The 13,210-nt window shown below is 42.2% G+C and overlaps 1 protein-coding gene across 1 annotated transcript in view; it reads right to left on the bottom strand.

Annotated features, from left to right (window-relative positions):
* DNAH11 (dynein axonemal heavy chain 11) overlaps window positions 1-13,210 on the bottom strand; it is a 307,654-nt gene that overhangs the window by 20,423 nt on the left and 274,021 nt on the right. The window contains 5 exon segments of the mRNA XM_024738428.1: window positions 40-231; window positions 5,094-5,321; window positions 8,412-8,539; window positions 9,385-9,533; window positions 10,705-10,898. Of these exon segments, the coding sequence (XP_024594196.1) occupies window positions 40-231; window positions 5,094-5,321; window positions 8,412-8,539; window positions 9,385-9,533; window positions 10,705-10,898 (891 nt within the window).

The raw sequence follows: 13,210 nt of genomic DNA, 5'->3' as shown, positions 1-13,210 counted from the left end.
ACACTCCTCGGAAGAGGTTATCTGGCCACTGGCACTTACGTTAGGGTTTGCCTCTAAGTAGTTGCAGAGGACGTTGGCGCAGATGGTGAGGTCTCCAGAATTGAACGGATAGCAGCGGCTCCAGCCCTGGGGGCCAAACCTCAGTCTCCCAGCAACACAGGCATGGAAGTAGCACAGAGAGAAGAGAATGCTTTTAAACTCCTGCCCCTTGGAGCACACTTCAAGTGTATCCTGGGAGAAAAGAAAGAACGTTTGATCATCCATCTGTATGGTTTCCAAGGGCAAGGGTCTGAGTTTTCAATCTTCTTGCAGAGGACTTTGAGGGAGACCTAGAACAGAGGTAATATGCAGTTTTAAGCTAGGAGAGCATAAGAGAAGACTGTTTGGCATTTGCCAGTCTTTTGATTTAAGAGGAATGCTTTTATTTTGCTTCAATTATTCTTCTGTTTCACTAGAAAATGAGACAATTCATTTTGCCAGTGGTAATACTGCCTGACATCAATATCCCCTGCAAAAATGTTCTTGTACAATCTGTTTGACAAAAGGCCATCATCTTAATTTCATCACTGTAGTGGAATATAAGTTAATGCCAATTCTCCATTCCTCCTGGTTCCATAGTAATACCGATTATCTGGGCACACAGCCACTCATCAAAAAGCAATCTCCCAGCCCCTCTTGAAGCCAGATGTGCCACGTGACCAAGTTTTTGCCAACAGAGTTTGAGCAGAAGTGACGTATGCAACTTTCACGTCACTTGTGTAAAGGGAAATTGCTTGGTCTGGTTGTCGTTCTTTTCCCTTTCCTGTAAGCTACAAATGATGATGACTGGACGACTTGGAAGCTGGGAGTTAGGTACGGTGGAGGCACCACAAGCGTGGGTGTGTGGCTGATCTCATGCACCAGAGCTGCCAATTACGTGTGAGAGATTATCTTGTATGAATCACTATCATTTTGTACTGTCCCTTGACAATACAACCACCACGACAAATGGTTTTCTTCCAATGAGCTGAAAATAAAACTCACTGTTGGAATAACAGAACAGCATATGGAAGATTGGAAAACATATGTCCTGTAGAGTAGATCCGTAAGATTATTTTTTTGCAAATGCAGAGGGAAACCTGGTATGCTACACTGATATGGTTATGGCCCCCAAAGCCATAAAATTAAAAGGTGAAAAACAGCCATCTGTGTCTTAAGGGTAGTACTTTACCCATTCTCAAATCTGGCAGCCCTGTGAGGCAAACAAGGAAAAACGGAGGATGACTCCTTCAACTGATGGTGGGCCGCGGAGGAAGGTGAGTCCAAAACAGCACCTTCCCGCCTTGTCCTTTAAAACGGTCAAATTACACCCGGTCTACATTTGAATGGATCTGACAATGTGGGCATCTATAATACAAAATATGTTTAGCCCGTCTGGGGTGGGAGCTCAGATCTGGCCTCCCAGAGGCCCTTCAGTAAAAGTCTAAACCAAGCCTAGATTTGTTCTCTTGGTCCAGGACCAGAAGAGCATTTTAGTTTCTTTCTCTATCGCTTTCATCAGAATCCAGGGTTACCACCAAATACAGTTCTAGAATTGGCCAGGCCACATACACTGCTGACCCAACTAAATCACTAGGTTATTCTAAATGACTAGGCCACGTCTAGGAAATTTATGGGGCTCAAAAATATACAATCATTACAAATAACTTCTCCACAGCTAAACCTCAAGTAAAAGGCAAGCTTGTGAAAGAAGAAAAGTGGAAACCACATAAGTGGAATTAATGTTGAAGGATATAAAAATACATTGCTTTTAAAAGGAAGACATTTCTAGGAGACCAAATGGAAGTGACAAAATTTTATGATCTAACAAGTCACCTAACACCCTCCCTGAATTACACAGAGTCCACGGAAAACCCAAGTACTACAGTTAGGACATTACTTCCGTCTATATACTTCATATAACTGACCTGAGTTTAGCCTCACTGCTAAAAAAACCAAAATCATAAGTCAATGCCCATTTCATTACGCTCTGATAATATAAATGACATGAGAAGAAAATGTGAATCAGGCATTCCTAAGAAAAATACGAGTCCACCTAACATTCTACACTTCAGGTCAATTGTATTTTTACAAAGCAAGTGATCAAGTGTTTGTATCAGAAAATATACAAACAGCATTGTGAACAGAGAACAGGCATCCACACACACATAACAGTGATGCATGCACACAGATGCCAATTTTACATGCACAATTACCATTATTTGTTTCTGCTGCAAATCTTACAGAAAAAGAAATTTACATTCTTGCTTCAAAAATCTGGTTATCTGGGGATGCAGGGAGCCCAAACATTTATGACATCTTCAAGAGGCAGCGCTACTGAGCTGAAAGAGTGTTAGGTAGGCAGCATCCTAAAGAAAAGGTCCTTTACATCTTGGTCACTTACTGATCATATTTACATAAATATTCTAGAATGTTCAAGGTAATAAAGGATCAATATCAAATGCACTTTGTTCGCTATGAATACACATGTCAAAATTCGAGGATCAATTCTGACTTGGGGAGAAGATTAAGAGCACAGATTTAATTTGACTTGAAAATCAAAGCATGAAAAATGAAAATACCTAAACAGAACAGTTAACTTGTCTAGATCCCTTAGGTGCTTTTCTCATCTAAGAAGGGCAGCCAGGCAATAGGAGCAACTGGGACCCATTTACCTAACCCAAATGAGAACCAAGGTAGATGGCATTCATCACCCTCTGTCCACGTCACAGGCTTCAGCAAGACAGGGCCACGGCAGCGACACAGAACATCCAGGATGATACAAGGAGACTTGGGAGAGGAGGAGGTCTGTGATGGAGACCACTATCTGCCCGCCCTAAAGCGCCTTCCTGCTGACTTTTAGCTGGGCATACACTGCCCAAGATAGATTTACTTTTCCAGCCTCTCTTGCAGCTAGGTAATGCAGTGTGAATTAGTCTGACCAATAAGTTGAAAGAAGTATTGTGTATTAACTTGCTGAATGAATCTTTACAAGAAAGCAAACATGGTCCCTTTGTCATCCTCTCTGTTCCTTCTCTCATCCTACTTTCTGGAACACAGCTATGGGAGCTGCCACCCTCACTGCCACTTGGGACCACGGCAAGCCCATCCTAGAGATGGTGAAATGTAAGCAAACTGGGTTGATGACAACTTTGTGGTGACACAAAGGAGCTCTGAATGACCTAGCTCCTGAATTCTCATGTGGCAGAAATACCTTTTTTAACCTTGTTTAAGCCACTGTTGTTTTGTACTTCTTTCATAATTCTGATAAAAGGGTTCTAGAAACCTATACACAGATAGCCAGGGAGCACAGGCTAGTACCCTTGAATTACATAATCTGAATAAAACCCACATTTTTTTCTAACATAATAACAGTTCGGCATTCATAAAAGACTCTTAAAATTTTTAGATTTTCTTTAGAATCTTTTTTTCTTTAAACATCTTTATTGGCATATAATTGTTTTACAGTGGTGTGTGCTAGTTTCTGCTTTATAATCAAGTGAATCTGCTATACATATACATATATCCCCATATCTCCTCCCTCTTGCGTCTCCCTCCCACACTCCCTACCCCACCCCTCTAGGTGGTCACAAAGCTTTAAAATCTCAGGTTTGGGCTAGAACAGGTTTGATGGAAAGTTTATTTAGTGAATCACATTGATTAGCTTTGCTTTTGCTACTTATGAACAAACTTAATCTTAATATTTCAGAGGAGCCTTTCCAGTAGATAAGAAATATTCCCCCCTGAAGTTCTTAAGACCCTTTTCAATAAATGTAACCAATTATTGTAAGGGGTTTTCCAAGTAGCAGTAAAAAAAAAAACCTGATACTTTCATAAATAAACTAGAACATGCTGTTCTTAACTGGGGAAGGAATTCATGCATAGGCTTTGGGGGATCTGGTCATCCCTATGATTGTATGCAACCATTTTTTTTTAGTGTGCATTTCCCTGGGGAGAGTATCCATAGTTTTATCAGATTATCAGAGAGGTGCTTACCAAAAAAAAGCTGAAGGACAACTGGGCTGAAGTCTGTTTACTCATGAACTGCTCACTTTTCACAAATAAAGACAATTGTTCTGGGAAGTTGGACAAATCCTATTTAAATGCGTCAAAGTCCTCTTTTGTACTTACTCTGAGAGAGAGAGCTTGAGAATGTCACAGATGGCCAGGAATTATAAATTGAGGGAAGATAAAATACATGCCTGTCTTAGTTCGCAAAAAAGGATACTTCAAACATGTAACAGACTCAACAGAGTTTTTGAGTGCCTTTTGTTTACACAGCCCGTTTGGGTAAACAGGCACAAACTACTCAATTATTGAATTGAGCAATTAACTGTATTCTTCAAAACTATATTCTTAGGTGGCCAGTTATTTTAATGCCTTCATAATGTTGGTTTTCTCATCTTAGCCCAGAGGGACCTAGAGAAAAAGTTAAGCATGTGGGCATGGTTCATAGAGGATAATAACATTTCTAACACGAGGCTGAATATTTATCACCACATCATACATGTTTCCTCTTTCGGGCTTATTCTACTTCTCCTAATAAGAATGCTGTTTACCAAGGATTTCTAAGAAATTAGAGGAAGGAATGGGAGCTCAGAGAAATAGCAACAAAGGAAACTGACAGACTTGATTATGACACAGACGTGTGGTAATTTGAACAAGGAGACTAATGGTAATAGAACTATCATTAAGTTATAAAGGTACTCATTTATTTGTTTTATTTTGGAAGGACATGAAAATGTAAATCTGAAGGCAGGATGGATATAATCTAAAAAGAAGGGCTTTAAATTGACTAATATCAAAACCAGATCAAAATATTAAGTCGTATACTAAAACTCCTGCCACGTCACCGTTGGCGTCATCGATCTTCTCAACGACGTCAATAAGAACAATGGCTTTTTCTCTTTCTATGGTTAGAGATACTAGTCTGCCATGTTTGTCTTCAATAAGCAAGCTCCTCAGAAAGGCACGTGGTTCATTCTCGTTACACGTGTGGCTGTGGTTTTAGGTCTCACAGTCTTGTGAGAAGACCCTGACTTCAGTGTCAGACCAGGCCGCTTCTGCATTCTTACCTGATCAAAGTTGTCGAGTGCAGCATGCAAATTGGCCAGCATTCCTGTGGGGGGCTCATTAGTAATCTTGATGGAATTTTCCAGGAGTCCTGGAGGGATGACATGTTCATTTGGTGTAGGTGCAGACTCAGCACTCATGAAAACCCTGTAATCTCTGTGGCTTCCCTGGCTGAATCTTTCAAGGAGTTTCTCCAAGGTTCCGAGCCACTTGGCTACCAAATGGACATTCTGAAAAACAGCATGGTTTAGAATTCCTGTGAGACTGAAGTACATTACTTAAATTATAGGATTACAACATTCTCCTGTACATGAATGAGTTGAAAGCTCAGAGAACCACGATTTAAAGTTTCCTTTACTAGCGCATTAGGGCAAAAAAGTAAACCAAGTCAGAATTGAACACTGAACACTTTAAGTGCTCCAAATCACTACAGTTTGTCTTTGTGAAACAAAATCTCCTTCTAACACTCACCTACTTCCAACACCCGCCAATCACTTCTGAGATGGAGTTCTTGATACTTTTCTTTGTTACAGTTCAAACTCAATTGCTAAGACTTATCTGGGTTAGTTTAATCAAGTATAAAAACTAAAGGCTAGAAACGCACCTGATCCCCTACTTCATTGTTACTGATGGAAATCTCCTCTACTCAAACTCCTACTCATTAGTATATGAAACAAACATAACAATATTTTAACAGTGACTTTGGAGTCAGGGAACAGAAAAATCTCCAAGTGAGCCATCGTTGTACACTGGCATTCTTTGGAATCCAGCCTGGGGACCATTCTTGAGGATACTGGCTTTGAGACCGGCTAGATTCTTGCGGCCATTTGTCCAAGGGTAGCAATGTTTGTGCGACATTTTTAGCCAATACACATATCTTGAAAACCACCCATTTTGCCCATGAAAAATGATTTTTTTTCCATTATATTAATTCACAAATCATCTGGTGTGCATCTGAGACAAAGACAGTGCCAGTCTGCTACCTTAGTGATAGTTTTCTCTGGAGTGTGGGTTTTTGATAAAACGCCAACTAAATATCCTTAGAGGGGCTATCTCTGATCATAGTAATTGACCAGCGCAGAGTTTGGTTAGGAACTCATTAACATGTGCATACATATCATCTGCCTACACTGACAGACTTTAATGTAAATTACAAACAATGTAACAAGTTCCCATTATGCTGGGCTTCTCATTCTTCAAAGAATGCTTCTCTTTTAACTGCCAATCAAATGTATCCTAGAAACCTTCAGAAGCTGCCAAAAAGCCTGGGATAGTCTCTCCTCTCCAATTATTCTATGTGTGGAGAGAACTAGTGAAAGTTACACTCTCAGTTACTGGCTTACCACTAAAAACAAAAATCAAAGGTCTAAAATAGATACCCAAAAGGAGATCCTTCACCAAATAAGGTCTTTTGAGACGTTTTTTAATGGTAAAACTTACAACTTGCATTTTTTTGGGGGAGGGGGGTGACGGGTAGCACAGCATAGATATAAAAATAACAGAAACATTTTACTTTGACCACTATGTTCTCTGGAGGAGGACTGCACCCCTCCCAGTTTCTCTCCAGTCTGAGCCGCCGGATGCATGAGAACTCGCAAAGAACGTTCTCTTTTGTGGGGAGAGCTCAGCATCTACCCAACGGACCCAGCAACAACTGCTATCTCTGGAAAAACAAAACCTCCACTATTACCCGTCCGACTCTGTGAGGCTCAGAAGGGACACACCATCCCAAGTCCCCATACTGAAGTCTCATCTAAGCGGTAGGTTTTACTCTCCCAGAAGGTTATATTCTTCTTGGACACTGGGCAGTTTCTTAGTGAAGCCAATTTTATTTCAAGCAGAAACGCAGAATGCATCAACCCCAGATACTGGAGACATTAAGGAAGGCCAATGTCATATCTGCATGAGGGTGGCAGTGGGGGCTAGCGGAAAGAACGTCGCCTGCTGGCGGACAGACTCTGCCACTTTCCTGCTGTGTGGCCTTGAGGCTCTCCAAACCACTCTGAAGCTCAGTTTTCTCACCTTTATAATGGGATGACAATACCTACCCTTGCAACTTTGCTGTGATGATTAGAGATAATTTATCCTCCAAGTTGCCTAGTAAGGAGCCTGACATATAAATAAGAACCTTTGGGATCACTGTGCTGCAAGTCAAATGGCCATTTCCAGACCTGCTGAGACAGCTGGCGCACCCTGCTGAGGAAGGAGTGAGCTTGGAGTTAGCTCGGCCCCTAGGTGCCCCCTAAAGCTTGCCTGGGCTCCACTGGTTCCTGGATTCTTGCTAGTACAAACTAAAAAATGTCACTCGCCATCTGGTTCTATATGAACGAAGTCACTAGCCACTGCAGGGGCTGACTTTCAACACACCCTGAAAGGAGTTCAGGGCAGAGATCAGGAATGAGGCTTTCTGTGCTCGGGGAAAATCTGGTAGAACAGGCCTTTGGATAGATATTTTCGGGAGAAAATTTTATGAACTCAATTCCTTGCATCTTCTCATACCTAGAAAAAGCACTAAAATCATGAATGGAAACATCTGCTCCTTGTGCCTAGCAGCAACCTTCAACCGAGATGTGTGCCTGACTGCAGGTACCCCTTCACCAAAATCACATAGATACTGACCTCTCCCCTGCTACCTCTTCGGATCAGTTCCTCACAGCTGAGAGGCTGTCTCCCAGGCTATAGTCCTCATTAAGTCCCAAATAAAACTGAATTCACAGCTCTCATGTTGTCCATTTTTTTTTTTTCGGTCGACACTAGAATCCCCAGTGAAGGGAACCACCCCCAAAAGACACCAGATTGTAGAATCATAGACCCACAAAATGTGAGTCCTAGAAAGGCGAAAGGGACCAAGTACTCAACCTCTCAATTTATAAGCCAAGGGAATGCGACACAACTAGTTATGGGCAGAGTCAGAGTTACGTGACATAATGAGATATGAAAAAACACTCTGTCAACTTTAAAGCCACGTGCAAAGGAGAGATATTATGCCAACGGTCTTGGTATTCCATACGAGCCAGTCTGTCCTCAAGCACTATTGGAGTGTTCCAGATATCCGTAAGTCAGGAGAACGATGGGGCTCCCTGTAATATTTAAAATTTTCAAGCACAATGGCTAGAAAATCCCTCAAAAAATGGTAGTCATCCTTGTCAGCAGAGCTCCTTGTCACCCTAGGAGGTGTCATTACTGCTGAGAGAACCCCACGCCTCCCACCAGCAGATCACCGTGTGCTGTGTGAAAGGCTCATTCCCGCTGGGCAGGGGTGCCCTGCACTGCCCGTCCATGTTCACTCCCAGTGTTTTCAGGAAAACGTAATTACTCACTTGGAGTATGACCCAGTGTCCTCCTCGGGAAGCTTTCTCCAGGGCCATTTCTGCCACCATCTCCTGACCTTGTCCTAAAGACACATTGTGGAGTTTTCCCGAGTCAGTTGTAAACCCAAGTCTTTTGCCTGTGGGAGGACACAACATGGCGAGAGGAAAAGTGAACCAAGAAGAGGTGAGAAGAGTCTGAAATCCTGCGGTCCGATGTTCATCTGTGGTCACTGCCGCCACCTTCCAGGTCACTTTCCTGAAGAAGCCAAACTAAATCTCTGTCGTTTCAACAAGCGTCATTTCACGCTCTCAACAGCTGCCTCCTCACAAGCATTAGCAAAACCTATGGGAATCAGTTCCTCTGGTTTTGTGGTAATAAAGCTTTTGACATTTTGATAGATGGCAGGCATTGTTACCCAGCTTTACAAACTCTTGCAGGAGTAGCAAAGCATTGCCCTCATAAAAAGGAGCAACATGGGGTAGATATCACATCATTTTTTGACCGGGTTGGCTCATTGGGTAAATGCAGGAGCCCCTCACCTTGTGAAGCTGTGCTTGAATCCAGCAGTCAGGTCACAGCTCTATTAACCTGGAATTCTCCGTGCAGGTCGCAGGGGATAGTAATCCAAAGCACAAAGCGACAGTGCCTTTCACACTCCAATAGGCTTGCTCTAATGACCATTATTTAGTCACAGGGGGCACAAGATTACAAGAGCACGGGGAAAATTGCCCTCTGGCCCTCATCTAGTCAAAAGGTGGAGAACAGTACAAAAGAAACTTGTATTATGCCAACCGGAGGAATGTTCCATTTAAACATTTCTCCAGACTACAGGGTTATTAACCTTACATTTTCCATACACTCAATCTCCAACAAATGAGAAAGAAAAGAAATAAGCAACTAAGATGACTATGAGCTGAAAAGAAGGCTGCATTGGCGACGGGTGAGAGGCAGGGCTGGGTGGCCAGCCTCCCGGCCACTCACCAAGGATCTCTAGGTCTTTAAGGGCATCTACCCCTGGGGAGAGGATGAAGAATACTGGGGTGGCTGGGCTGCTTTCTTCAAATGCTTTAACTAAGTCCAATCTGGTTCTCTCCACATACTTCGTACCCAGTTTTTCCTCCACGAAATTCCTGTAAAAAGAATAATGCCAAAGACAGGATCAGCGCTCCTGACCTTGAAAAGTGTCACAGCCTGAATCAGCTTAAACCACAGGCACGGGAAGGAAGCAAACTATGTTTATTACACGAGATGTTTTGTAAGAATGACAATATGAATCCACACTAGATTTATGCAGTTGGGTCCGTGAAATCCCTCTCTGCTTTAGAAGCTCTGAAAATCAGAAGCCTACCTTCCATTTTGGGGGTGTACCGAGACTCTCCTCGGAGAACCATCCAAAGCCTGCATATGGCTTTGTATCCCCCAAATCCCCTGCCAGAGCCCCCGTTACTTATTAACAGTTCATTAGATTTGCCACAGTGCAATTTTCCAGCCTGCTGGGCTTCTCATGAATATACAAATGCTTTTTGGGGTGTTTCTAACACAGGGAAGCTCAATTAAGCGGGGATTATTTGCCAGCAGCATCAGATTTAGCAGAAAGTAAGGACTACTAAACAGAATTAACTTGTAAAGTAGGGTGTGGCAGGGGCTTCTGCAAAGGGAAAATTGGCTAAACAGACAAAGCCAAGGAAGAAAACCTGAGGCAAGTGAATACTGCTGACAAAAAAGCAGCTCGCTAGGGAAGGAACCTGGGAACCCTTTGACCGTTGAATTCAAATTAGAAGTAAGCACCGCATTACCAGTTAGGAGCCAAAAGGGCAAAGGAAAGGGACACTTAAACCAAGATGTAGGCAGGCATTTCTGCTTTTAAATCCCGTTGGTTGTAAAGTTATAGGACTATGAGTGAATCCACAAAAGGCATTCATTTTTTATTTGATGTGCAAAATCTCTGGAGCCAAAGGGCCGCTCTAAATATAAACAATGGGAATCACACTTGGGTAATGCATGTTCCTGGCCTCTGAACTCTGCCAGCCCTCTTCCTAGAATATTTCCATAGGTTCCCTGTTTCCCCTATTGATTTCAGAAGTAAGCTTTTCAGGAAGAATACGTTCAGTCTGCCGACAGACTAGCACACTGTTCAATGTCAGCAGATTTGAACAAAAGTAGTGATTGCAGTATAAAAATTTCCGCAGAATCACTTTTCATGAACATGAACCATAAACGCGTCCACCAGATACTTCTAGTCCTTAAGACAAAGTTTCCTCTAGGTTAACTTGCATTTCCCAAAGTGCTAACTGCGCCCACCTGAGAGCATGTGTCATTCTGTCAGGGCGCACTGCTCTCAAAAAAATCAGCTTCTGTATTAAACTTTTCTTCTTCCACTCTTGTGGTAACTTTTCCTTTTCTGGACACTCGGATTCTGCCCACTTCCTCCACTGCTTCGCTGATCCTTCCACATCTCGGTCTAGGCCTTGGAACTCTTCCATGAGGGCTACTGCCTGTAATACAGTAGGGGAACAGATGGGAATGGGGTGTAGAATAGCACAGAGTTTGACAGAAAGATGAATGTATCAAACCCTGTGTAAGTAACTTGTGCTGGATAGTGTTTGTTTCCTCTCTAGATTTACTCTGTACCCTTTCCTGCCCTGCAAAGAGGGTGATTGCTAAGGATGGCTTGAACAAAGTTCCCTGGTTCTCTGGCCTGGTTGGGTTTGACCAATAGGGTTGGGTTTGACCAATAGGAACCACTGGCAAAAGGGTTGGAGAAGAGAGGCGAGGTTATTTCTTCCCCAGCTCTTTCCTGTGGTGACATAGTTTGGCAGTGGCTATGTTTCTTTACAGAATGCCACAGGTTCCAAAGGTAGGCTCTCTCCCATAACTTCATTTCTCAGTAGTTTCAGTAACTGCCCCTTTTCCACCTTTTTCCATCCCCATCCCTGGTTTGTCCCCTCATCTTTATTCCCGTATTATAAAAATATACTCTTTGTTCAACTTTTCTTAAAAATCACACTTTCATGTGCCATTTGTTTTCTGCCGAGAGCCTGACTGATACACTACTGAACTTGAACTTGTAATTCTAAAGTAATAATCTAATTAAAAATGCTATTAAAATAAAACCTAGGGGACTTCCCTGGTGGTCCAGCGGTAAAGAATCCGCCTTCTGATGCAGGGGATGCGGGTTCAACCCCTGGTCAGGGAACTAAGACCCTACATACCACGGGGCAACTGAGCCTGCTTACCGCAAACTACAGAGCCCACGTGTCCTGGTGCCCGTGCGCCACAACTTGAGAAGAGAAAACCCGCACGCCACAACTAGAGAGAAGCCCGTGCGCTGCAGCGAAGAGCCCACGCAGACAAACAAACCAATATTTAAGAAAATCTAAACGCACTATAAAAATAAGGAATAACATAGTTATTTTTAATACATAGAAATGTTTCTGCTTTAGAAAAAAAGAGTAGGGTGAAACTTAGCCTATGATGAGCATCTCTGAGGAATTCCAGAGCCTCAGAGAATAAACTTTTAATAATAGGATCTTCTAACAGAAAAATGGAAAAAGGATTGATGACTGGGGTTGAAGAATACTACCACTTTTTCCTCTACAGCATTCTGCTCTGCTTAAACATTTTACAATTATAGTAAATTACTATATTGCTGTATAAATTAACAAAACTATTTTGAAAAAGCAGAGAAATACTATAAAAAAGAAAACAAAATAAAGAAACTAGACACAGGTCAACTGAAAAAAGATTATTCATTGGGTTGACCAAAAAGTGCCTTTGTTTCTTAAGTAAAAATAAAGGACACATTTTTCATTTTCACCAAGAACTTTATTGAACAACATATTCACCCTTTTGTTCTATTACCTTCTGCCATTTTTCAGGCAACTTCATAATTCCATCTTCCCAAAACTCTTACCTTTTTGAACAAAGAACTGTTCCAGGTGCCTTTTACAGTCTTCCAGGGAACGGAAAATTTTTCCGTTAAGAGAATTTTGTAAAGATGGAAATCCGAAGGTGCAATGTCTGGTGAATACGGCTGATGAATCAGAACTTCCCAGCCAAGCTGTAACAGTTTTTGCCTGGTCATCAGAGAAACATGCGGTCTTGTGTTGTCCTGATGGAAGATTATGCGTTTCCTGTTGACTAATGCTGGATGCTTTTCATCGAGTGCTGCTTTCAGTTGGTCTAATTGGGAGCAGTACCTGTTGGAATTAATCGTTTGGTTTTCCGGAAGGAGCGCGTAATAGAGGACGCTCCCTTCCAATCCCACCATATACACAACATCACCTTCTTTGGATGAAGGAAGACCGGCCTTTGGTATGGTTGTTGGTGGCTCATTTCACTTGCCCCACGATCTCTTCCATTCCACATTACTGTACAGTATCCACTTTTCATCACCCATCACAATTTGTTTTAAAAACGGAACATTTTCCTTACGTTTAAGTCGAGAATCGCTTGGGGAAATATGGTCAAGAAGGGTTTTTTTGCTTAACTTATGTAGAACCCAAACATTAAAGCAATGAACATAACCAAACTGGTGCAAATGATTTTCAACGCTTGATCTGGGTATTTTGAGTATGTCGGCTATCTCCCACATGGTACAATGTTGATTGTCCTCAATTAATGTCTCAATTTGATCGCTATCAACTTCAACTGGTCTACCCGACTGTGGAGCATCGTCCAGCGAGAAATCTCCAGCATGCAACTTCGCAAACCACTTTCGACACGTTCGATCAGTCACAGCACCTTCTCCATACACTGCGCAAATCTCTTTTTTCATTTCGGTTGCATTTTTACCTTTCTTGAAATA

This window comes from Neophocaena asiaeorientalis, unplaced genomic scaffold (genome assembly GCF_003031525.2).
Source record: "Neophocaena asiaeorientalis asiaeorientalis breed wild unplaced genomic scaffold, Neophocaena_asiaeorientalis_V1.1 scaffold89, whole genome shotgun sequence".
Classification (NCBI taxonomy): Eukaryota; Metazoa; Chordata; class Mammalia; order Artiodactyla; family Phocoenidae; genus Neophocaena; species Neophocaena asiaeorientalis.
This window is presented reverse-complemented; position numbering and strand designations above follow the sequence as displayed.